This window comes from Sturnira hondurensis, unplaced genomic scaffold, assembly GCF_014824575.4.
Source record: "Sturnira hondurensis isolate 20B ecotype Veracruz unplaced genomic scaffold, ASM1482457v3 Scaffold0016663, whole genome shotgun sequence".
NCBI lineage: Eukaryota > Metazoa > Chordata > Mammalia > Chiroptera > Phyllostomidae > Sturnira > Sturnira hondurensis.
Genome location: NW_028089294.1, coordinates 7428467 through 7455423, shown reverse-complemented (window position 1 = coordinate 7455423; position 26957 = coordinate 7428467). Strand labels below are relative to the sequence as shown.

General features: G+C 38.4%; 1 protein-coding gene across 2 annotated transcripts in view; it reads right to left on the bottom strand.

The window, feature by feature from the left end:
• Positions 1 to 1651: 1651 nt before the first annotated feature.
• Positions 1652 to 26957, bottom strand: part of MSH2 (mutS homolog 2) — a 58985-nt gene continuing 33679 nt past the window's right edge. The window contains exons 8-16 of one of the 2 annotated variants that reach the window (XM_037066681.1): positions 23639 to 23748; positions 19250 to 19373; positions 17529 to 17679; positions 15179 to 15276; positions 10501 to 10746; positions 9227 to 9431; positions 7352 to 7599; positions 3617 to 3792; positions 1652 to 2104 (exon numbers count right to left, since the gene is read on the bottom strand). In XM_037066681.1, the coding sequence (XP_036922576.1) occupies positions 1934 to 2104; positions 3617 to 3792; positions 7352 to 7599; positions 9227 to 9431; positions 10501 to 10746; positions 15179 to 15276; positions 17529 to 17679; positions 19250 to 19373; positions 23639 to 23748 (1529 nt within the window). In that variant the 3' untranslated portion in view covers positions 1652 to 1933. The remainder of the gene's footprint in view (positions 2105 to 3616; positions 3793 to 7351; positions 7600 to 9226; positions 9432 to 10500; positions 10747 to 15178; positions 15277 to 17528; positions 17680 to 19249; positions 19374 to 23638; positions 23749 to 26957) is intronic. The other variant, XM_037066682.1, reaches the window with a different exon arrangement.

The following is a 26957-nucleotide window of genomic DNA, read 5'->3' as shown; positions in this document are numbered from 1 at the left end:
CTTTTGGGTAAAGTCCCTCAACTTTATGAAAAACAAGTTTTGAGATATAATTCACATACCACACAATGTTCTCATTAAAAAGTGTAAGATTCAGTATGCGTTAATATAGGTAGTATGTGCAAACATCAAAAGTCAATTTTAGCACATTTTCACCTCAAAAAGAAACCCCAGACCCCTTAGCTGTCACCTCCCTAGACTGCCAGCCCCATGCAGCTGTCACTTTGTTTCTGTGCTTTTCCAACCTGGGCTCTCACAAGAATGGAATCACACACAACTTCTGTGACTGGACCCGTCACTACTGTTCCCAAGTTCATCCAAGCTGTAGCATGTAGCAGTACTTCCTGTCTATGACGGCAGGGTAGCAATCCACTGTATGGATACCCCGCATTTCATACATCCGTCCATGGGTTGATAGACATTTGGGTTGTTTCCACTTTTTTTGCTATTATAATATTGCTGTAAACATTTGCGTCCAAGTGCGTGTGGACATGTCCACTTCTCTTGATATATATACCTAGGAATGGAAATGCTCGTGACTGAGGAAATACCAGACTATTTTCCAAAGCAACTGCACCATTTTACATTTCCACAAGCAGTGTATAAGAATTCCAATTTCTCCACATCCTCCTCAATACCTGTTTTCTGACTTGATTTTAGATATCCTAATAGGTATGAAGTGATAGCTCACTGTAGTTCTGACCCGCATTGCCCTGATGACAGTCTGCATCTTTTCATGTGCTTAGCAGCCATATCTCCCTTGGAGAAGTATTTGTTTAGATTCTTTTAACTGGGTTGATGAGTTGTAGTAAGACTCTTAACAACATTTTTTTAAAGACTCTTAAGAGTCCATTTTCTTAGTGATTTTATAGAAGTTCTTTGTATAGTCTGGATATAAATCTTTCTATCTTCTATGTGGTATCGATGTGTTCTCCCATTATGGATCTAGTGTTTTTCACTTTGTGATGTCTTAATTTTAATGAGAAGTTCTTAATTCCAATATAGTTAAGTGTGTCAAATTTATGGAGGGTGTTTGTGACTTAAATCTTCTAAAGTTGAGGTCATAAAAATACTTTCCTGTATTATTTCCAACAGAATTAAACTAAGAGCTTGGTAGTTTTGCCTTGTACATTTGGGTCAAAAATTCACGGGAGTTGATTTTTATATATATAGGGAGTAGGGATCCAATTCCATTTTATTCCTATATGATTAAGCCATCATCCCATCACCATTTGTTGAAAGACTGCTCTTTCCCCCCGTGTTCACAAGGCCAGTCACTAGCTTTAACCCCTCCATCTCTTTCCTGTAAAACAAGAGAAGTAGACTAAGTCAGGGTGCCCAGTATGAAAGGTTTTTTTAAAACCCAGATAAGTCTGGTTTCTAAGTCTCACCAGAGACTCGAGGGGAGAGTGCCGACAGGGTGGAGGGTTGCTCTAGAACTGTGGACTGGGGAGTGCCTTGGCTAATGTGTGTGCAGCCAACCTGGCCCCTGCCAACAAATGGACACTCTGGGTAAACCACTGGGAATGATTTCCATGGTTTCTTCTAGTTCTAAGATCCTTCATTTTACAAAGTCTCTGTGTTACTTATTTCTCCCATACCACTTCAGGATGAATATATGTTAAAGTCTTATTAACAAGAAATACAATGCCCATCAAATTCCAAACTACATGATTTTATTTATAAAATTCAACGTGTGGCCTACTATTATTGCCCATGTCCATTTAAGTATTCCTCAGTTACAGCTATCATTTTTCAAAATAAAGATCTCTGGAAATGTACTCAGGTAGAGCAAAGTATTACTAAATATTTTATTAAGTTGATATCCCATGGGCATCATTTGCCATCACTAAGAAAAAGGATTAATATAAAACAATACAAAAGTGTTACAGACAATAGCTTATCAATATTATCTTCAATCCATCAGTGGATTTTCTCACGTAGTAACCTTTATTCGTGAAATGATTTCATTTACAAACCCATTATTCTTCGCCACCACCTCTGCTTTCAGCTGTTTTAACTTCTTTGTGATGTTTTCTCCCGACATTTCAGCAAAGGGTATTTGCTTCACCTTGGATAAAAACTCTTCAATAATTTTTTCACCTTGCTGAAAAACAGGTGAATGTTCCATTAGTCTTTAAAATGTCTTTTCTAAAAGTCACAATAAATAATAATAAATTGTTTAATTAAATTTCCACCTAAACACATCACTCAGTATTTAAAGAACATTCTTTAAATTTTAAGTGTGCACCGTCTAGAATATACAGTTGACCCTTGAACAAACAGAGGTTGGGGTGCTGACCTCCCTGGGCAGTTACAAATCTGTGTATAATTTCTGATTCCCCCAAAACTTTATTTTAGGAATATTGTATATAATACATATAATGTAAAAATGTGTTGACTGTTTATGTTATCAGTAAGGCTTCTGCTCAACCAGTAGGCTATTCAAAGTATTTTTTTTTTTTAAAAAAAGCACATATAAGTGCACCTGTGCAAATTCAAACTCCTGTTGTTTATGGGTGAACTGTATAGCAGAGCCCTTCGGTGACCATATTTCTTTATAGCAAGACATTAAAAGGGTACTCATAAACAAGTCCACTTTTGTCTCTCTTGGCATAAAACACATTGTCCAATTAATACTACTGAAAGTGCACGACTTCTGTTCCAGTGGGAAACCAGGGGTTTGGGAAAGCGCCTTCCTAATCCCAGATCACTGCACGCTGTGGTGTTGATACCAGACCACTTCACCTGCAGGATGGCAATCTTCCACACTTAAAGCCATCAGCAAATTATAACACATTTCTCCTGCTTATATAAGTACAACAGACAAATCATACTTTTAAGATTAAAAACCGTATACATCAGATTATGGTAACAATCAGCTATCCTTCAAGAACAAAAAATTCACTGGGTAAAAGCTAAAAACATGGTAAGTAAAAATGCATAACATAGTAAACGTTGCCAGAACCCAGCAGTGAGTAAGATTCATTATTACAAATCCTTTAATTTTTTAAAAGAACACTGGGCACAGACTTGTACCTTTCTGTGTGAACCTCTAATTTCCACCCACTGCTCAGAGGGCCCATTTCTCCCATAAGAATGGAAACGCTCTGCCCACAGAGAGCTTTCTCGAGCAAATTTTTGTCATGTGCCACTTTATCCTCTAGGCCCATAACATCTTCATTATTTTTATCTCTCCAGCTGTGTTCTGAACAACTGGAGAACAGAAACTACTTTCAGTTATTTGGTATCATCTTAACTAAACACTGAGTAAACATGCAACCTACCTGGACTCCATCTATTCACTTATGAAGTAATCAAAGATTTACTTGGACATCTGTTCACTCCTCTGAATTACTTACTTTAAACCTGGACTAACAGCCCTATCCCCTCCTTTTTAAATTTGGTACTTGAAAGGTTGCCCTCTAATCACACAGGTGGCATAGAGTGCAGAAATCAAAATAATACAGAAGAAACAAAGAAATGTTATTATATGAACTCCAATAATGATCAATCAATTAGTAAACATTATAATCACAGGGGGAAAAAAGACTTATCTCGGTGACCTGATATACATTAACAATAGAGGCTACACATCCACAGAGTTGGTCTGACAAACCTCTCTTTCCAGATAGCACCTCTTCGCTGCTGGCTCCATTTCATCCTCTTCTTGTGGTTCTCTGATATTCTGGAACTCCTCTAGCTCCAGGGCTTTCTGTTTAGCACATTCTATTACATGCCTGGGAAAATTAGCAAGCTCAGCAACGTGAATCCCGAAACTCTGATCACAGACACCTAGAAGAAATTGGGGGCGGGGGTGACAGGGTGAGAGGCAGGGTAGGAAGGAACAGCAATTTGTAGGAATGGCACTTACCCTTCTTACTTTGTCATTAGAAAGCTCAATTCTGTATCAGTTCAAACACATTAGCTAAATATTTCAGAGTAACTCAGATAAAGGAATTTTAATTAAGCCTCCAGTAAACAGTGATTATGACTTGGCACCATGTTATATTTTATCCTCAAAAAATGTAGTAGAAAAATAAAAATAGCAGAGAAAAGGCTTGACAATCCTCAAAGGCCTACACAAATAGATGAATCTGAAATGAATCAACTCTGTCTCTCTGAGGTTTTCTCCCTTTTATAAGGGAGAGATTAAAAGTACTAAGGAAAATAAATAAATGGAAAAGTGTCACTAACTAAAAAGAGCATTTAATTAAAAATATATTGACTTATTAGTGATTGGTCTGTCCTCTGGATCTGCCTACATTATTTTCTAGAGATGCTGATTCCAGAAAACTGGCTGGATAAATTATTTACAATACTTGTCCTACAAAAGTTATTTACCATTCTTACATAATCTCATTCTGATTCTAAATTACTACAAATGACAATGAACTATTTTGACCCAAATCACGAATAATTTCATAGACTAAGAAGACAATCTTCATCTTCATTTGAAGAAAATAAACTGACTTAAGACATTCCTTCCAAATGTTTAATACAAGTGATGCTCACGGTTACAGAGCTTCCATTTTTGCCTCAATTACTTATCAACTGCAAATTGTGGGGCCTGTTTTCACACCCCACGCACCCTTGAGCTGGATGCTTCGCATGACAAAGAGAAACAAATAATCAAAACAGAAGCATATGTTTGACAAACACCCACAGTGAAGGCCAAACTTATTCCTATCTTCTCTGCATTTCACTTGATCTTTTAAAATCTACGGAACCCATTTTTATATCACACAAAACACAATAATTTAAAAGCAAAATCTCAACTTTATGCTCAATGCCAAATCCAACTAAAAGCATCTATAGCCTATGTCAATACTAATAATACAAACACAGTAACTCAGAAGAATTCCTACTGAAGCATAAAAAAAACAAAGGATAAAAGAACCAAAAATAACATCTCATTTACGTGCAACCAACTGATACAGAAAAACCTGTTCGTGGAAAATCAGAAAGCCATCTGATCAAGTTATTCTGATGACTGGTGAAATGTTTAATAAAAACATTAGGAGTATGTTAATTATATCAATTCAGTAATCTGATCAGCTGCAAGATCCACAAATAACAAAATTTTTCTGAAAGGATAAAATGCCAATGCAGAGCCCTGGCCAAGATGGAGGCATAAGTAGATGCACTTTGCCTCCCTGCACAACCAAAAGAAGGAAACAACCAATTTAAAAACAAAAATAACCAGAACTGCCAGAAAATCAAACTGTATAGAAGTCTGATAAGCAAGGGGTTAAAAAGAAGAAACATTTGTTCAGACTGGTAGGAGGGGCGGAGACGGGCAGCCAGCGTGGTCCCACATTCATGTTCAGATAAACCAGTAGGAACTGGGGAGTGAGACAGACAGCATAATCCAGGGTTACAGCACGGGCAAGATAAGGTCTCAGCACCTCTGGCTGTAAAAACACTTGGGGGTTGTTGCAGAGGGAAAAACTGCTGGTTTCTTGAAAGTGGGGCAAGAACCAGGCAACCAGCATTGTTCCCTCTAACCCCTCCCCCGCCCCACAGCGCTGCAACGCAGCAAAATGGGTTGCCCAGACCTGGTGAATACCTAAGGCCCCACCCCTTACAATGTAAGGGAGACAGCGATGTGTGGAGACAGAGAAATATGACCCAAATGGAAGAACAGATCAAAACTCCAGAAAAAAAAAAAAGCAACAAGGAAACAGTCAACCTATCAGATGCCAAGTTCAAAACACTGGTCATCAGGATGCTCACAGAAATGATTCGGTACAGCCACAAAATGAAATGAAGGCCATGCAAAGTAAAATAAAGCAAAATATACAGGGAACCATCAGTGAAGGGAAGGAAACCAGGACTCAAATCAATGATTTGGAATAGAAGGAAGAAATAAATATTCAACCAGAACAGAATGAAGAAACAAGAATTCGAAAAAAAAAAAATGAGAGGCTTAGGAACCTCCGGGACAACTTAAAACATTCCAACATCTGAATCATAGGGAGAAGGAGAAGAAGAGCAAAAAACTGAAAACTTATTTGAAAAAATAATTAAAGAAAACTTCCCCAATCTGGCAAAGTAAATAGACATACAAGCCTGGGAAGCTCAGAGAATCCCAAAGAAGTTGGACACAAAGAGGAACATGCTAAGACACATCATAATTACATTACCCAAGATTAAAGATAAGGAATCTTAAAAGCAGCAAGAGAAAAGGAAAGAGTAACCTACAAAGGAGTTCCCATAAGACTATCAGCTGATTTCTCAAAAGAAACCTTACGGGAAAGAAAGGGCTGGAAAGAAGTATTTAAAGGCAAGGACCTACATCCAAGATTACTTTATCCAGCAAAGCTTTCATTTAGAATGGAAGGGCAGATAAAGTCGTTCTCAGATAAGGTCAAGTTAAAGGAGTTCATCATTACCCAGCCCTTATCATATGAAATGTTAAAGGAACTTATCTAAGAAAAAGAAGATCAAAACTATGAACACTAAAATGACATTAAACTTATAACTATCAACAACTGAACCTAAAAAAAAAAACAACAAAAAAACCAAAACAAAAATGAAAATGAACAAAGCAAACAACTAGAACAGGAACAGATATACGGAAATAGAGATCACCTCTGAATGATCTCTATTTGGAGGGTTATTAGCAGGGAGGGGGAGGATGGGGGGAAGGTACAGGGAATAAGAAGCATAATTGGTAGGTACAAAACAGACGGGGAGGTTAAGAACAGTATAGGAAATGGAGAAGCTGAAGAACTTGTATGTATGACCCATAAACACGCACCGAGGGGGGGGATGCTGGAGGAAGGAGGCAATGCAGGGTAGAGGGGGATAAAGGGTAGAAAAAAAGAATGGGATAACTATAATAGCACAATAAACAAAATATACTTAAAAAATAAACGGAATTGTGCAATAAAAATGCCAACGAATCATTCCTTATATGATAATTACGAACAATTTCAGAATTTCTGCAAACCCCAGCTTCAAATTAACCTGTTCATGTAACACACCTTTAACAAAATCAAATAATTATAATAGTTTCTTAAACAGTAATAGCCTTGGAACAACAGAGCATATTGTTACTATGTACTAGCTACATTGACAAAAAAAGATACTGTCATGGGAGATGTAGCACAAAATTCTTCTGTGAATATATTCAAGAGCATAAATTATTCTTTCTGTGGTTGTTTTAGAACGACTGGTCCTACTACAAGACATATCCGCCCCCAGACTGTGAGTTAAGAGACAAAGGTTTCTGGAAAAACATCAGTAATTCATACCAATTTAGACGGAAGCAAACTGCTGATGGATTCAAAGGCAGAAGTTCCCTGCTGTCACACTCTGAATTCACCACGCACCAGTGGTGTGTACTCACCTTTTTTCACCTGATAAAGCATAGTTAAGGTATCTTCAGTAGTCAGTGCCGTGACATGGAGATTATTAACAGTTGGAATCTGACTGGCCAAGGCAGTAAGTTCATGAAAATGGGTGGCAAACATGCAGAAAGCACCAATTTTTGTAGCAATGTACTCTGATATAGCCCATGCTAACCCAAATCCGTCGTAGGTAGAGGTTCCTCTTCCCAACTCATCTATGATTATTAAAGAATCTTGGGTTGCAGACCTGAAACACACAATGATGGGAAAATTTCCCAAAACATATTCATGCAAAAAACGAAATTAAGAAAATATAATAGAAAAGATGTGCCACAAACATAACGTTCATTATTTTAATATTAACATTTCAACAAAGTAAATAAAAAGCACTAAAACTTTCAGGAGAAAAAAGTAGGCTTGGACACGAACAAGGAACAATTGATAGAAGAGGAAGCAAATGGGGAATAAATCAAATCAACCAAGACTGAGAAAAATAATACCACCCTGTAGGGGACCGGTTTATTTTAGTCTGGCAAATGTGACTCAGTTCTGTATGGAAAACCTACAGAAGTGAGGTGGTGGGCAGGAGCCAGACCTTCAAACTGAGTTTTCCCATGGCAATCAGGCCTAGAAAATGCACACAGACTGTTATATGGCTTGCTCTTGCTAAAACTCCATCACCCTGGTCTAAAACAACAAATGTATATTGTCTGTCTTCAAGGTAACATCCAAAGCCTGGATGAGTTTTCCCAAGGACAGAGCTAATCAGCTCACCGCCATTCCCCTCTGCATGTTTTCATTTCCTTGATTGTACCTAAAATGTAGACAATAATATTCTATGTAATAGATGATAAATCTTGCTCTGATGTAAGACCCCAGGCAAACAATAAAAGCCTGTCTAGGCGAGGGTCGAAGCACTCCCCTCCTGAGGGAGTGGCGCAGTCATCTGTAGGCACTCTCCCCCTTGAGAGAGCAGCCGTGCCGTTCCCTTTTTCCACACAGGATTGTTGTCGCCTGTGCACTCATTCTCGCCGTCAGCCACATCAGGAGGACTCTGCTGGCGGGTGTCCGCCACCCCACCCCATGAGGACGGGACAAGGGCATAACGAGAAAGACACAGGGCTGGTGGTCATGACGGTGTGTGTGCAATACCGAGCTGGATGTAAGGAAGGGGCATTTTTCTAAATGAGAAAATGTGACAGTTCATGTCCTTATTGGGCATTCATCTATTTTTCTGTGAACTGCCATTGATACCCTTTTCTTATTTCTTTAAACTGTAATTTATAAATATTAACCTGTTGACTAATTACTATCCTGAACAAACAATAATCAACCCATAATTTACTAAGGACACCAAAACCCAAAAGGCACAGCCTCTGTGCCTTCAGAGAAGCTCCTGAAATGTAAAATAAAGAGATTTCAGTAACCTTTACAATGAACACCTAATACATTTCAGACATGGCAGAGAGTTCCCTGAGGAAACACCCACAACCTTATGCTCACCTGACCCCTCCACCCCCCGCAAATCACTGGAGAAGTGGAATTTCTGCCATTCAGGCCTGTAAAGATTGGAAGGAACTTGCGTAAAGGGCAAGAAGGAAGAAGGTACCATTCGAGGTAGTGTGAACAGTGCAGGTAAAAAGCCTGGTAGTGGGGGAGCATAAGGTCAACAACTCCCAGAAATCTTAGGAAGACAACTTAAAAACTCGAAGCTTTCCACAACTACCACAAATCACCTTTTCAAGACAATACAGTCCACAAACTAGTACACTAGACGGAAGTTCTCAGGTGTTTTGTGAGTGGGCCTGCAAATGCACTTCTCAGAGGACAGGAACATTCATTTCCTTTTTCAGGGGGCTGGGAAATGCACTCACCTGAGAATAGCAGCAGTTTCTAACATTTCAGCCATGAAGGTGGAGACTCCTTTCAACTGGCTGTCACCAGCCCCGACCCGAGCCAAGATACAGTCCACGATGGACACTTCTGCCGACTCACAGGGCACGAAACAGCCAATCTGCGCCATGAGAACAATCACCCCAGTTTGGCGAATATATGTTGATTTACCTCCCATATTGGGGCCTATAAAACAAGTTATATCAAAAAGCAAAATTACTGGTTTATTTCTCACCAACTGTCAGTCCTAAGTTACACATTGGTGACTAGTCACCTAGGTAATGTGAGGTGACACGAGAGAGGCAGAACCAAACGCTGCCCAAAGACGTGGCCAGAGTGGCCGGCAATACTATGCCCTGAAGCGATGCTATTTTCTCTTCAGACAAACCTACACTGCTCCCTTCACAGAGGGGACCCATGAAAAAGGTGCCTTACCTACAACTTGACTATAGCCTAGAAAGACCATACAGGCACTTCCCCACAGCTCCCAGGGCTACCTGCAGAATAATGTTGTAACATCCAGAAAAAGATGTTATGTACAGGCCTAACCCACAAAACAGCATAATGCATTAACACATGGGCTATTGTTGTGAATGGACCGGTATGGTCAAATCCTTCAAACCACTTAAAGTCCACACGGCATGATCATACTTTTGGAAATGTACAATTTACATGTCTGGGTTAGATTATGTAAATGACTTGAAAATCCATTTGGGGGAAATGGAATACATTTGCCCAAAGACTCCTAACTCCCTCTCCTTTGCCTTTGGGATCTGGTTAGGATCTCTCAAAAACTCTAGTTTGAGACACTCAAAAACTTCTAGTTTAAGTCCATAAACCTGTCTACCTTTTCTTTGAGTTTCACATGAATATAGTGTCATGTCTTTAAAAGAAAGGTGACCCTAAACTGAGGTCATTCCAGCAGCCAATTATGCTTGATCTTAAACGACCTCATTTTTGAAAGGTCTGTCTCAAAGGTACGCTTTGAGGAGGAAGAGTTGTTCATTTCCAAATACTTGGATTTCCTGGAACAGAAGTTTTATATTATAAATACAATATTCTTTCATAAGCCTCTCCCTACCTCTTCCAATTCTTCCCTCTAATCCAAATGGGAATATATTACTCATTAATACAAACATGTTCTTTTTTCCAATGTCAAGAACTAGAATTTTCTTCATCAATTTTAAGCATATTTCCATTCCAACATTAAAAAAGGAAACAATACCCAAAATAACCCAAAAACTAGGTTTTATACCAGTAATGATGTGGAACATCTGTTTCTCTTTTTCAAAGTGAACATCATTGGGAATAAATGCAACTTCATCTTGAACTTCAACACAAGCATGTCTGGATGCTTTCAAAATAATTCTTCCTTGTCCTTTCTCCAAAATGACTGGTCGTACATACGGAACAGGTGCTCCATTTGACACATGGGCAAAGCTGACAACAGCATCTAGCTGAGCTAACACATCATTGAGTGTCTGCATTGGTTCTACATAGCCTGTATAAAAAAAAATGTGCAAAGGAATACTAAATCATAAAAAACATACATATAAGCAGCTATGAGAATAAATTTAACTTCTTTGTTTGGGAATCCAAACTATTTCCTAATTTACATAATATAAAAAATTAATAGAAGTTTGCCACAACTAAACTTGAAAATAACACCTAAAATTTAACTGAGGTTAAAATGTGTTGCCATGTCTTAAAGAATATGATGCCCCCCTCTTACTAAAATCCAGTAAAATATAAAAGCACACAGTGAATGCTCTAACCAGCGTGGCTCAGTGTTGTTCCACGATGTGAAGGGTCGCTGGTTTGATTCCCAGCAGGGCACATGCCTGGGTTGTGGGGGCCCATCCCTGGGTGGGGCGTGTGCAAGAGGAAACCAACCAATGTTTCTTTCACACTTCGATGTCTCTCTCCCTATTCATCTCCCTCCCTTCCATTCTCTCTAAAATAAATACAATCTTAAAAAAAAAGCACCCAGCTGCTGATAAAGAAATGAAGTAGATTTTTTTAAAACCTAATAAGGAAAAGCTATCCTAATTTATTGATAAGGATAAAGAAAAGCAGGGTACAGTAATATCTGAGGCATACGTACAATTTTAAGAAACACCTTTTTCTAAAATTTAAGAGTCAAAAACCAAAATGACATTTCACAATTATTGTAAAAAAACATGCCAACACCAAGTAGTGAGATACAATGTGACCACCAAGGCCTGTGCATGTAAGACCATTTTACTTCAGAACTTTACCCATCAGTTATCACATACTTAATTTTAACATAAATTTAGACCCATTACTGTCACTTAAAATACTTTCAACAAGATTCTACTTTGCTACAGCATTAAAACTAAAAGCTAACTAATTGAAGGGCATAATGACAGTAACAGTAGATGTGTTTCTTGCTTCACTCAAATATTCATTTGATAAAGTATGACTTGTCTTTGGGAACTTGTAAATAAAACTCTTCTTCTATTTGACAGTTCTTGTTTGGTACTGAACATCAATCTGACACACTGATGAGCTTAAGGAACTTTTTATTATAAACAAAGGCAGATCAGAAGTTTATGGGTGAATAGAACTGAGGTTCATGAAGGACAAATGACCTGAGTTTTTACAGTAGCGATGTCTGTGTTGAAACTTTCAGTATTTCCTTAGAATTATTTTTATTCCATAGAGACTAAAATCTAAATATATAAAATGAAAAAAAGACAAACCTAAAAGCCATTCAATGTTACGTACATTAAAAAGTCCCTGAGCCCTGGCCGGTATGGCTCAGTGGCTTGACTGCCTGCCTGTGAACCAAAGGGTCGCCAGTTCGATTCCCAGTCAGGGCACATGCCTCGATTGTGGGCCAGGTTCCCTTGTGTGGGGTGCACAAGAGGCAACCACACACATTGATGATTCTCTCCCTCTCTTTCACCCTCCCTTCCCCTCTGTCTAAAAAATAAAATAAAATCTTAAAAAATAAAAATAAAAAGTCCCTGAAACATGTTTAGGCAATAAAAATGGTCAAGATCAGAAGAGATTCTAGAATTTTAAGAGGTTGAGGGGTTGGTGTAACAGACCCATGTGTCCTGTAGACCTGCTACACGGATGCCAATATATCAAAAGCTTCAAGGGACAGTCAAGAGAATAATGTCCCATTTTATTTTTTATTTTTTTTTTATTTTTTTATTTTTTTTTAATATTTTATTTATTTATCTTTTTAGAGGGGAAGGGAAGGAGAGAGGAAAGAAACATCAANAAAATAAAATCTTAAAAAATAAAAATAAAAAGTCCCTGAAACATGTTTAGGCAATAAAAATGGTCAAGATCAGAAGAGATTCTAGAATTTTAAGAGGTTGAGGGGTTGGTGTAACAGACCCATGTGTCCTGTAGACCTGCTATACGGATGCCAATATATCAAAAGCTTCAAGGGACAGTCAAGAGAATAATGTCCCATTTTATTTTTTATTTTTTTAAATTATTTATTTATTTATCTTTAGAGGAGAAGGGAAGGAGAGAGGGAGAGAAACACCAATGCATGGTAGCCTCTCATGTGTTCCCCACTGGGAACTGGCCTGCAACCCAGGCATGCACCCCGACTGGGAATCGAACCGCAATCCTCCAGCTCACAGGCCCGCACTCAATCCACTGAGCCACACCAGCCAGGAAAATAATGTCCCATTTTAGAAGAACACACATTATTATTTCACACAGCAGAAAGTTTGACTCACCTCTGATTCCCTTGTTCCCCATGAAAGTGATAAAATGTTTTGAAAATAAAAATTAACACAAATGGCCAAATAAAACTAATTCTCTTTGTTTTACCATTTTAAAAAAAAGGGGGGGAAAGGAAAGAGTTCACTGTACCCTATCATGCAGAAAATACATACTTGTGAGAATTACTCAGACATAAGTGGAGTACTTACTGTAAGCACTTCAGTAAAAACTCATAAAACCTCTAATGTATCAGTAAGAATAGGCCTCTAGTAACATAGAAAACCAAACGCCTCTTAATGAAGAGTCCATATTCAGTTTCTCAATTCATCTGGCTCTTACCAATGTTTTTTTTTTTTTTTACTGTTGTTCAGTTACTGTTGCCCTGCCTTTTCCCCCCTTGCTCACACCTACTCCGTACCCCCCACTCCCACAGACAATCCACTTAACAATATTATCTTTTTAAATGCAAGATAGAAAGCTAAAAAAATGACCCACTACTAGGTTTTTTAAAGATTTTACTCATTTACTTTTAGAGGAAAGGAGGAAGAAAGAGAGGGAGAGAAACATCAATGTGTGAAAGACCTATCGATTGATAGCCTCTCACACGCCTCCAACTGGGGACCTGAATGCCAGGCAAGCGCCCTGACCGGGAATCGACTTTTCGGTTGTTCACAGACTGGCACTCGACCCACTGAGCCGCACCAGCCAGGGCTGACCCACTGTGTTTTTAAATAAAGACAGTTTAAAATGTAACACCTAAAATGCATATGTTAGACCAGGAAGAGGTTTTATTTAAATCCCAGGTGACTCCAAATACAAGACCTTCAATTTAAAAATTTTAAAATCTAATAGCTTTAACCTACTTAGTGCTTAATGAATATTAATGGATTTTTTTTAGGAAGACTCACAGTTTGGATATATTGTGTTTAGAGGGTTCTTAAAAATATAATCACTGAAGAAAACAACTGAACAAGTTATCACAGGATAGTTATGTTACCAGCAAGCAAAAACATAATCTTTATAAATCTTGTTCATCTTAAAACTAATGTATAAAGTGTATTAAAACCTTTAAGTTTTGTTTCTGATTTACAATAAAAATTCATAGTAAAACAATCTACAGAATTATAAATGCCCATAAGTTTTTAAATGACCTTTACCCCTAAATAATTCAGCATGCATATCCTAAGAACAAGGACATCCTCCTATTTAATCATAATACACATCAAGGAATGCAATACCAATACCATATCATCTCATATTGAACTTTGTCAATCTGTCCCATAGTGTACTTTATAGCTATTCCCCAAATTAACCCCTAACCCTCGATCCAATCAAGGATCGTCCATACAGCATTTGACTGTCCTGTCTCTTTATAAGTCTCCTTTAACCTAGAACAGATGCTGTCCATTTTTTTTGCTTTCATGACACTGACATTTTTAAATAGTTGAGGCCTTAAAAAGAATGTCCCATAATCTATTTACCTCATTTTTTTCTCCTTATGATAATCTCATTAGATGTTTTTATCAAGAATATTACACGGGTGATACTGTGCCCTTCCCTCTGCATCAAGTATGTCGTTTGTCCCATTACCAATGATGCCAGCTTTGACCACTCGGTTCAAGTGTTTCTTTGGTATATTTTTGCAAGGCACAATAAAGGCTGCAGTGACTATCGACATGATGACAGGCAAAGCCTCCCAGCTTCACACATCCCCATCGACCCTGCCTGTGCTAATACATTCACCCCAGGCTGCGGGAAATACCGTGGTGCCAAGTCATGCCATCCCTTTAATCATAAAACAATCACCTCAGGCAATGGACTCTGAAACTCTATAAATGGCACATAGAACTTGAAAGGGTTTGCCTGCCTCACTATTTGCTTCTCAGTGGTTTTTATTTCTACAGCCTAGAGCATGAGCCCACCGGTAACAGTCCTCGGTGTGTCTTTCCCTTGTTACGACTGCAGTAGGTTTTGCGCCTTCTGGCACAGCGTTGTTGTTCAGGGCACTCCCATTCCCTAGCGTGCACTGGCTCACCTTCCGACGTATTGGAGTCATTTCCACTTACTTTCCCTACCACAGTGCAGCCTGCGTTACGTGGCAGGTAGTCTAACATAATTAACAGTGCAGCAGCTTTTCATAACACCACTCCTCAAACATCCCAGTATTTTTTCTATTACAAAACCAGGTCATATTCCGAATTTGCTGGCTCTATTAAATTTACCTGAAGAAATATTGATGATTTCTTTAACAATGGCATTCTGGGCTTCCTCGTATTCAGTTTTATTTTTGGTATATTCTTCATTAAGAGAAGTCAAAGCACTGCAAATCAAGATAATATTATTTTAAAAATAAAAATATTACTAAAGGTAATGAAAACACTACATAAAATAGAACCAGAATATCCATCCTATAAAGCATCAAAGCAATGATTAAAATGGAAATAGCAGGAGAAAATGAGCAACTTTATTAGGGAAAGATGTGGATGGAATTTAATGCATTAACATTTATATTGTTTGCAATGGCCTACCAGCATAATTCTTCCTATAACAATTATTCCATTGGGTAAAATTCTAATCTGTGACCTTTTCTAAAATACTTGAATGAAATAAGTCTTCATCCTCACTTAGGACAGAGGCCACGCCCCCTTTAAAATACATGCCTGCGCAGTTTCTCCCAATACTGCAGTGTATGTGTCTTTTGATATTAAAGGTTGTCAAAATAAGGGTTTCAAAAACTAAACCTTATCGAGGAATTTGTAAAAAAAGTCAGAGTTGAGAAAAAATTGCAGATGAGAATAAAGTGAAGAGAAAGGATTCATTCACTGGTGTGTCAAAGGAAGAGACTGAAATTAAAACCAAGGACCAGGGGCAGAGAAAAGAAGAGGTGGAAGCACTTATCTGAAGAAAGGCATCAATAAGCCGAGACAATAATTGTAACTTGATGGAATTAGCCCATGACATAATATACACATACAGCTTAAGAACAGTACGTAGGCCCTGACTGGTGTAGCTCAGTGGATTGAGCGTGGGCTGCGAACCAAGGGGTTGCCGGTTCAATTCCCAGTCAGGGCACATGCCTGAGTTTTGGACCAGGTCCCCAGTGGGCGCCATGTGAGAGGCAACCACACATTCATGTTTCTCTCCCTCTCTTCCTTCTCTCTAAAAATAAATAAAAATAAATCTTTTTTTTAAAAAAGAACAGTATGTGGGCAAGCGGCAGCACAAAAAGACTGCCACAAAACATGCCAACAAAAAGAATTAAAGCAAAGCAAGAAGCAAAGACACTATAAAAGTGAGACTGATGTGTGAAGGGGAGAGCTGCCAGAGACAAAAGCACAGGTGGGCCAGGACCAGACAGGACAGGTCATAATAAACACTTCGGTTTTTTGAATGATAGACAGACACTGGAGGATTTTAAGAAAGAAAATTATACGATCAGATCCAGATACAAAGCAAAGCACCCCATCTTTTGAAAAAAACAAAAACCAACAAATGAATTCTTCACAACTTTGGGAATCACTGTTATCATTCAGTTCAATTTTTTATACATTATAATTAACAAATGGGTGATTTAAAGATGATTATAACACCCCCAAATTTCCAGCTTATTTAAGCCAATATACATACATTTCTTAAATCAGGATACAGTGTGGAGGAAAAACAATAGCTACTAAATTTGGCACTCGAAGATCTAGGTTTGAGTATTTAGCATTTCTAGATGTCTCATCCTGGGGAACTGAGTTTCAGCTTCTTCATCCAAAATAGGAGAGAAATATGCCCAACCTATTTATTTCAGCAAATTGTTACGAGGAACAAAGGACACAGACTGTGATCATTACTGGAGTATCTGATCACACAGGGTAACAACTGCACGTAACAGACACTCAAAATACTTTTTAAATAAATTCTACTACAGAGGAGAAAGGAAAAATGCCTTTCCCCACCAAAGTCACGGATTTATTTTAAAATATTTTTTTCTTCAACTATGAATAACTTCCTAACGTCAGCAAGGGAAAAGCAGAACAAAACTGGTAAGATATTTTTTAACATGGAACATGATTTTTTTTAAAGCTATAATCTAATGGGTAGCCTCATTATGGCGTAGACATCTCCCTGAACTAATTTATACAGCGACTTGATATACCAGGACTTTTTTTTAACTTGATAAAGGATAGTACAATTTTCTTAGAAAAAATAAACATGAGAAAATAAGTACAGCAGAGATGTGAGGGTGAACTATCTCTGATATGGAAATGTGCCATAAAATAAATACAAGCTTTTTCATGCTGATGAAAGAATGGTGAGACAGATAATGTGAAAAAATAATCTTAAAAATAAACACAAAGCCCCATTTCAGTTAATGAGGAAAACAGTAGTTATTAAACAAGTGGTGTTCGGACAGCTGACTATACTTTTATAAGAAATAAAGCTTCAATCTTACCTTATGCCTTATTTCAATTAACAGTAAATATGGCAAAACTTCCTTATCACAGAACATTCACATTTCATCAGACAGTAATTTAGTTTTATGGAACTACTGAAGGCTTAACAATATAATACAAGCTTACGAACCTATTGGTAAATTTAACACCATTCTTCTGGATATCTACGGTACTGAAGTTCTTATTGTTACGAAGGACTTTTTCCTCCTTACATGTCACGCGAAAATAATATCCAAACTGTGAGTTGGAATCCAATTTTATCTGTTTGCCAGACTCCAAACCTTCATGATCAGGAAAAAAGGAAAAAGTGTGTCAGATAATATCAATACCCATTGTGCCATATAAATGTTTAAAATAATTAAACCTAAACTTTTATTACATGATAGCATACTGAAAATTAACATTATCTAAGGAAGGTACAAATCCTATTTCACTCAAAAATTACACAAATTAAGGAAATCTATAAAATCCTTCAACTCCCTTATTAAGGTTAGCTTCTGGCCCGGAAGCGTGCCCAACCGAGGCTGCGGGCACTCCCAGCGGGCAGCACGCGCTGTTCTGGACGCTGGGGCCATGACCACGAGGGGGTCTAGTCCCTTCAGGAGTGCTGCCTGAGGGGTCTTTAGTTAACCAAAGCATTTCTCTGGGAGGTAGAGCAAATCAGAGTGACAATATATACTTTTCAAACAAAAATATGAGACTGACAACGAAACTCAAGAAAAACTAGGGCATTTTTTTGTTAAATGTAGGAAACTTCACAAAACAAGCAAAGATAGATCAGCTAGACTTGATGCAACAAAGATTTTTGAGTTTATAAAAAGATTTGACTTAATTATTTTTAGAGAGAGAGGAAGGGAGAGAAACTTCGACTGGATTCCTCTCACACGCGCCCCAACAGGGACTGGGCCACAGCCCTGTCCCTTTTCCCAACCTCTTCACCTTGTGGGTCAATATCCAACGAACTGAGTTTCTGTAAGTCTGCCCTCTCCTTAGATCTCATTCTCCAATGTGATCTTTACACCACAAACCAGAAGACGGACAGTGTCTAGGAGTTTACGTGCTGAAGCCTGGCTCTCCACTGGACTGGGGAGCAAGGAGACTGTGAAGAGCTACGGTGTGAGGAGGGTAAATTTCAACACTCTTCAAAGGCAAAAATTCTTGAATCTAGGATCTAGTCCATATATGGACTCTCCATAGAAACTATGTGTGCATTTTTAAATATGAAGATATGGGTGTAGATTCTCCATTGAGAATCTATAACCTTTCTTGGATTCTCCAAAACTTTAAGTATTCCTGCTCTGAGGAATTGCCTAGGTCAAATGTTAAGACTCATTTATTCATTTGGCACACATGTGAGTGATGTTCAAAACAAAGAGGTTTACAAATTTAGAACAAAACAGTGTGAACAGTGTGAGAGTAGTTAGGAAATTAATCTAGTAGAGCAGGCAGGCATTTTAAAAAATTGATATGAATGAGGTGCTCAGAAGCCCAAAGTCAAATCAATGAGCTATTTCTAGTAGAGTAAGGCTACAGGGAAGGTAACATTTAAAACAGTTCTTATTTAAAAGACATGATAGAACCCGCTGGGTGATTTGCTGGCTGAAATGTGGAGTCATCCTGGGGTTTGGAGGAGTTCGTAAGAAATGAGCCTGGAAGAGCAGGCTAGGCTTTGAATGTAAAGCATCCTGTGTGTCAACTGTGTTTGTAATTTTATTCTGTACAAAAACGGCTGGCACTTTAAATAAGGACGCTGGCACCATCAACTGTGTCTTCTAGGAAAATAATTCCCACACCAGTGTGGATACTATGAAGACAAGAGAATTATTCAAACCTCCAACAGTCCATTCTTACCTAGATCTCTAGCTGTACTTATTAATATCGACTGCATCTTTTTCTCTAAATCATCCATTATTTCTCTTAATTCACTCAGATTAGGATCAAATGAAGGTTTGACAAGGAATTCATGGTTTTCCACCTATAGACAGAAAAATAGTTCAATTTTATTAACAATGGATAAAGATGAAAGTCATTTTCTTTCTTTTACTCATTTAAATTTCACTGATGTTTTGAGGTGTTCAGTTACAGCTGTAAGAAGCATCTATTTAATAAGAGATGTAAAGATCTTTTTACCAGGAGCTTAGAGCTCTCAAGGCACAAAATTATTTGTGTGAAACAGACACACAGTGCTACTGATGCATATGTCACCATTATTTTTATTTACATTTCCCCTTAATGAAGTTCAAAACAGTTTTTGAATGTTTTTTTTAACATTACTAAAGAATGTTCAGTGTTCAGCCCTTGCTGGTGTGGCTCAGTGGATTCAGTGCCGGCCTGCGAACCAAAGGGTCACCAGTTCTAGTCCCAGTCAGGACACATGCCTGAGTTGTGGCCCAGGTCCTCAGTAGGGGACACTCAAGAGGCAATCACACAGATGTTTCTCTCCCTCTCTCCCTCCCCTACTCTCTATAAAAATAACTTGAAATAACTTTAAAAAACAGTCCTACTACCCTAGAAATAACTAGATAAAATATAAGCATTTTTTTCAAATAAATGTATAGTTGAGTTGGAGAAAACCACACGTCTGATTTCCTGCAAAGTAAGAGAGTCCGTGGTATAAACCAGGCCAGGGCTGGGACATTTAAAACACCCACCTCATGATCATCAGCAGTAATCAGAGAAACCCGCCTGGGCCCCGGGGAAAGGGGCGGTGGGGGTAGAATGTACTCCCTGACAGTGTGTGACGAAAAGCCTGCTTTCACCAGGTTTGGAATTCAAACATGCTGTTAGTTTGGACAGTGGAAAAGCCTGCTGGTTTTTGGCCATTTCCATTATCTCCTCCTTCTACAGCGATAAAACTGACAAATTTTCACCGGAAACATAACTACCAGGAACAATGAATACATTTTGCAGCTAGGTGTGGGCACTGCTAACTTCTGGCCATTAGAATGGGAGCAGAAAGAATGTGCCCTCCTCTTCCCCTTTCGTCCTCGCCCACTGGCTGGAATGAGGATAAGGTCCACTGCTGGACCCTGAAGGCGGAGGCAGCACAGTTAAGGGTGCCGGAGCAGCCCGGACCCAGAGAGATGGGGCTGGCCTGCGGCCCTGTGCTGCTGTACCCACACTGTTACAACAGAAAATTTTAACCCTTATTCTCCTTCAAGCTACTGATTTATATATATGGGGTTTATATTTCAGCAGCTGAATCTTCACCCTAACCAATCTACAAAGCTCCAGACTGAGCAATTAACTAAAAGTGGTCTTGAGTGAATTACACATTGTCAGTGTATGGCAAAAACAAAAGCAAATTCCCCCCTTCCCTGGAAAAATATATTATTTGCTTGTATAATTTGCTCAGATAGAGCCCAGATATACAAGAATTCATAATCTAAAGATACATAAAAGACAAGGAGGCAAGACACTAAGTAGAAATAAGGAGCAGATTTAAACCCAAGAAATTTCTGACATGTAATATTCAGTGTATTTTTTTTTAAGTTTAAAGAAATCTAAGTGAATGGAACACATGAGCAAATAATAAGATATTACTTAAAAAAGACTAGGAAGAGTTAGAAATGAACCAAACATCTTTTATGAATGAAAACTGTAATTATTGGGAAAAAAGCCCCAATTGACTGGTTAAACACTGTAACAAGAGCTGAAGAGATACTCAGTAAGTCAGAACATCTGAAGGAATCACAAAGAGAGCAACAGACACATGGCAGAATGTGAAAGTCTAACATATGCTTTCATCGTAGTTTTAGAAAAAGATAATGAATAAGCACAATACTCAAACACACAATGACTGATAATTTTCAAGAACTGATAAAAGACATGAACTGTCTGATTAAGAAAACAGCAGCTCTAAATAGGAAAAATAAAAAGAAACCCATTTATGGACACATGGTAACAAAAAGAATCAATATCTGGAACCAGGACTTCTAAACATCAATACTAATGCAAGCCAAAACAGAACAATACAATTTCGTAGGTACTAAGGAAAAGAACTGTCAATCTGGAATTGTACACCCAGATAAAATATCCTTCAAAAACAAGGGTGAATTGCAGACATTTCAAACAAAACCTGACTAACTGACCCCCAATAATGGAATTTCTAACGACTATCCAGGAATAATGAACAGCAAAGAAATTCGTAACTATGCGGGCAAATCTAAGGGGGTAAAAAGACAAAACTAAAAAAATATATATCAGCCAATGATGAAGAAATGTAATCTGACATTAGATATCCTAATAGCCTAGTGTTTAGGGTAGAAAATGAAAAGATACTCATAGACTTTAATTTTTGATGAGTTAAGCACACATATTTTCTTAAAATTTGTGAAAATTTTCCAAACTAGTGCATGTGTTTGTTACAGGATGAGAGAGGCAAAATGGAACTTAAAAACCCCAATCACGAGGGTCTGGCTGGGTAGCTCATTTGGTTGAAATGTCATGTCACCAAGGTGGCTCGTTCGATCTGCAGTCAGGGCACATACAAGAACCAACCAATGAATGCATAAATAAGTGGAGAAACAAGTAAATGTCTCTGTCTGTCGGTCTCTCTCCCCTTTCCTTTCTCTCTCTCTCTCTCAAAAAAATCAATAAATAAAAAAATTAAAAACCCAATCAATATAATAGAAGGATAAGGGCCCTGGCTGGTGTGACTCAGTAGACTGAGTACTGGCCTGAAAACCAAAAGGTCGCCGGTTCAATTCCCTGTCAGGGCACATGCCTGGGTTGTAGGCTAGATCCCCAGTTGGGGGTGTGCAAGAAGCAACTGATTGATGTTTCTCTTCTCTTTCTCTCACCCTTACCCTCTCTCTGAAAAGAAATAAATAAAATCTTTAAAAAAAATGGATAAGAATGGATTGGAATCACAAAATGATTTGGTAAGATATCCAAATTGTCACTTTATAAAGAGATTAACAAATTGAATTTAAAAATAAATAAAATGTAGCTGTATGCTTTTTTACTTAAACCATGAAGACCAAAAAAGGATGAAAAAAATAATACCATGTAGAACACTAAAAAGGACTCTGGCATAGCACTCTTACCCTTAAACAAAATAAATCTAAGGCATAAATCATCACTAAAGCTAATGCCCCTAAATAATAATGAAAATTCAAATCACCAAAAATAAACAGCTCTGTGCCTTAAAAACAGGAAGCAACACTGGACGGAACTATATGGAGAAATATAATTCATAGATCAAAAATTAGTACATACACAATGTGACCAAAAGAACTAAAGCTTTATCTAGTGGACAACAAGAGAACTCTGCAACCAAAAGGGAGCACACATGATCCTCAAGTACGTGGAGAACGTCTATTAAACTGACACATACGGAGCTTAGAAATGTGAAAACTTACTTGTAAATAAATGACAGACCAAAGAACCAATGATAATGGAATAAACTGTAAGAAATTGTACCTCTCAACACTTATGGGATGCATTCAACTAAAGTAACAAAAAGGAAAAAAATCATAATCTTAAATGCTTACTCAAAAAGAAAAGGCTGTGCCCTGACTGCTGTGGCTCAGTCAGCTGGGCTTCATCCTGTGAAGCAAAAGGTCACCAGTTTGAATCCCAGTCAGGGCACATAGCCGGGATGCAGGTTTGGTCCTTGACTGGGGCGTCCAGGAGAGGCACTTTCGATTTGTGCTTCTCTCTCACATCAGTGTTTCTCTCCCTCCCTCGCCCTCCCTCAAAAAGGAAATAAAATCTTTAAAAAAAGAAGAAAAAAGGCTAGAAAAATAGTGAATGCACAATTAAAGAAGTTGAAAAACAACCAACAAAAATGGAATATATATATATATATACACACACACACACACACACACAATAATTGAAATTAATGAAATAAAAAGCGGATATAAAAGAATTTAAGAATCAACTGCTGAATGCATAAATAGGTGGAACAAATCGATGTTTCTCTCTAAATCAATAAATACAAAGTTTTTTAAAAGGAAAAAATAAAATTGGGTTATCTCTGCCACATTTACAGTGAAGATAAAGACCCTGCTCAGCCTCAGCCCGCTGAGATTCCAGAAAGGACCCCAGAGGCAACCTGTGAAGGGTTTTCAACCACGTCAATGTAGAACTCTAGTCTGCTTGGAAAGAAAAAGAGGCTCAAAGGAGCCTGACAAGGTCAAAATTAAATACTAAAAAGAGAAGTGGGATACGTTTAGATATGCCTGTGCTTTTCAAAAATATTCTGCTGCTTGAATTACAGAGTATATTACTTACCTGATCCATATCTAAAGTTGTTTCTATCATTTCCTGAAACTTGGAGAAATCGGAACGAAGATCAATAAAAGGAGTTACAAAAACTGCCAACAACAATGACTGATGTTTTCCTAAAAGAAATAAATACATATACATATTTAAAACATCCTTAAAGACTACAGATCATAAAACTTTGACTAGATAGTGAATATCATTTATCCAAAAGCAGAAACAGTGCATCAGGTTTCCAAAGTTACCATTTACCCAGGTATTCAAAGGTGTTTGGTCCTTATTTTTTATAGAAAGGGGAGATGATCTGACACCCGAAGGCTCCTGCTGACAAAACACTGTCTCTCCCACCTGCCTCTCTCATGAGGTGCACCAGAGATGCAGAGATGGGACATTAATTATAACTAAACTACATTTCTTTATAGATTTTTATTTTTTTATTAAATTCTTTACAAAAACAGATTGTACTTATTTATTTTTAGAGACAGGGGAAGGGAGGGAGAGAAATATCAGTGTAAAAGAGAAACACTGACTGGTTGCCTCTCGTTCGCACCCTGACCCAGGGACCAAACCCACAACCAGGCATGCGCCCTGGCCCTGACCGGAATCAAACAGGGAAACTTGTTTGCCGAACGACGCCCAACCAATTGAGCCACCCTGGTCAGGGCTCTTCATAGATTTGATAACTCAAAAGTCACTAAAATTAAATGCCTCTAATATACCTTGTGTTCCTAATTTCCATTTATAATACTACAGCGTTCCAACTAAGAGAGATTAATCAAGTCAAGTATTCACACTGGAACTTTGCTTCCTACTATTTAAGAGTACACGCTGAGGAATCATGTGAGGAGTAAGTAAAGTAACAAAGTCTATAGCACGAAGAGCATGAGTCAAGATCCAGGTGTTAGCCGTGCAGATCAGTTGGTTGGACATCACCATGCAGAGCAAAGGGCGGCCGGTTTGATACCGGTCAGGACACGTGGGTTGTGGGTTTGGCCCCCCAGTTGTGGCGTCTGCGAGAGGCAGCCCATTGATGAAGTTTCTCTCCCTTCCTTCCTCCTTCCCTTCCCCTCTCTCTAAAAATAAATAAATAAATCTTTAAAAAACAACAAGATCTGGGTATCAATCCCAGCTCTGCCACCCACTGGCTTCTGTGACCTGAAACGTATTTCTGAGCCCCCTTTCCCTTGTCTATTGCAGTGGGAATAGTAACAATAGCTACACAGAGGATGAATAAATGAGATAACTACACACAACTCTTAGTAAAGTGCTTCACGCTTACAAGAAGCCCACCAGTTAACACATATTATTATCATTATCCCACAAGTATTCTTTTCCTGATCTGCAATAAATTCCCTTAGAAGAATTCTGCAAAGCCCTGGCTGGTGTAGCTCAGTGGATTGAGCTTGAGCCTGCAAACCACATGATCGCGGTTCGATTCCCAGTCAGGGCACATGCCTGGGTTCCAGGCCATTTCCCAGGAGGGGACTCACAAGAGGCAACAATACATTGATATTTCTCTCCTCTCCTTCCCTTTCCCTCTAAAGATAAATAAATAAAATCTTTAAAAAAAAAAAAGAATTCTGCAAGTGACCGCCAGCACTCTGCATTTCACTCCCAAGGAATAGTTACCGACCTCTTCCAGGAATACAAGTAGCTCCTGAATGAGAAAATAAAAAACTACCAGGAAGTCAACAAAACTGTTGTAAGAATTCGTTTTATTATTAATCACAACAGCACCTACATATAGTTAGAAAATAGTACATATGTGTGAAACATTTCTACAAACAACACTTTGCCCACATAATGTCTGTGCTACAACCGCCCAGTTCTTTACTCTCAATTAGCTCCATACTATTGGTAAATGGGGGCACGATGGCAGCAAAACAGGTAGCGCTGGTTCATGAATTTTCCCCCCCCAGCCCACTGTTTTGAAGTGATCAAGAGAAAATTCTCACACAACTGAAGTTTAAACTGAGCTGTATTTGAAGACCTCAGAGTAGTTGGATTGATGAGCATTGCACCTCCCAATATGTTGGAAGTGCAGGGAAGCTGGGTACACATAAAGGGTGCAAGAACATTTGCAAGTGTGCAATTATTTTTCACTAAACTCTACACGTTGGTTCAGATCTTTAATAAAACTGAACTTTATTAGAGGCAAATGCCCTCAAAGAGCATCTCAAAAGATGAAACAAGAGTCCCAGACCTTAGGGTTGCAAAGAGCATCTGATGCTCGTGCTGGGTAAAATGCCAACTGACATTTATGCAGGTTGCTGTTTTCTTAGTTTGTTAATGCTTTTGTTAGTGATTTTTTTAAAAAGATTTTATTTATTTATTTTTAGAGAGGGGAAGGGAGGGAAACAGAGAGGGTGAGAAACATCAATACGTGGCTGCCTCTTGTGTGCCCCCTACTGAAGATCTGGCCTGCATACCCAGGCATATGCCCTGACTGGGAATCGAACCAGTGACCCTTTGGTTCTCAGGCTGGTACCCAATCCACCAAGCCACACCAGCCAGGGTTTGTTAGTGATTTTTAAAAATATTTTATTTACTTTTTAGAGAGGGGGGAAGGGAGGGAGAACGAGGGAGAGAAATATCCATCGGTTGCCCCTCACACATCCCCAACCAGGGACCTGGCTTGCAACCCAGACATGTGCCCTGACCAGAATTGAACCGGAAACCTTTCAGTTTTCAGAATGATGCCCAAACCACTGTGTCACACCAGCCAGGCTTGTTAGTGATTGATTTTAAAATTTCATGTATTTTGATGTCTATCTTAACCCAATTTTTATAAGCTCTGTTACGTTTCTATCATGACTTTATTGGTAAGGTTTTACAAGAATACACACAAGATATTATCACAAACTACCTGTATAAACTTCGGAACTTGTCATCCTCAAAGTGTCATCCTCTAGCCCCTCAGACACAACGGCCCACTTTGCTGTAGCTCTTCTCATATTCCATAAAGCCCTTTCTGCATTAACTTGCTCCTTAGACCAAAAACTTTCACTAGCAGCTTAAATTCTTTCCCCTATTTGTAATTTATACTGAGCCCCAGCTGCTAATTACCCACTTGGTTTTTGTCAACTGGTTGGTTTTTTTTTTTAAATTAAAAACAATAGCTTCACTGTTTTTTCCCCTTTCTTTCTTTTTTTTTTATACAACGGCTTTACATTTTGTCTGACATCTCGGCAAGGCTGCTGAGGTAGCAGCTGCTCTCTGACCTTCACTCTGCAGCCCAAGGACAAGAAGAAAGACGTCAGAAAGATAGCCAAGACAGACAAAGTCCCGATGAACAAATCTGGGGGCAAGGCCAAAAAAGAAAAAGTGG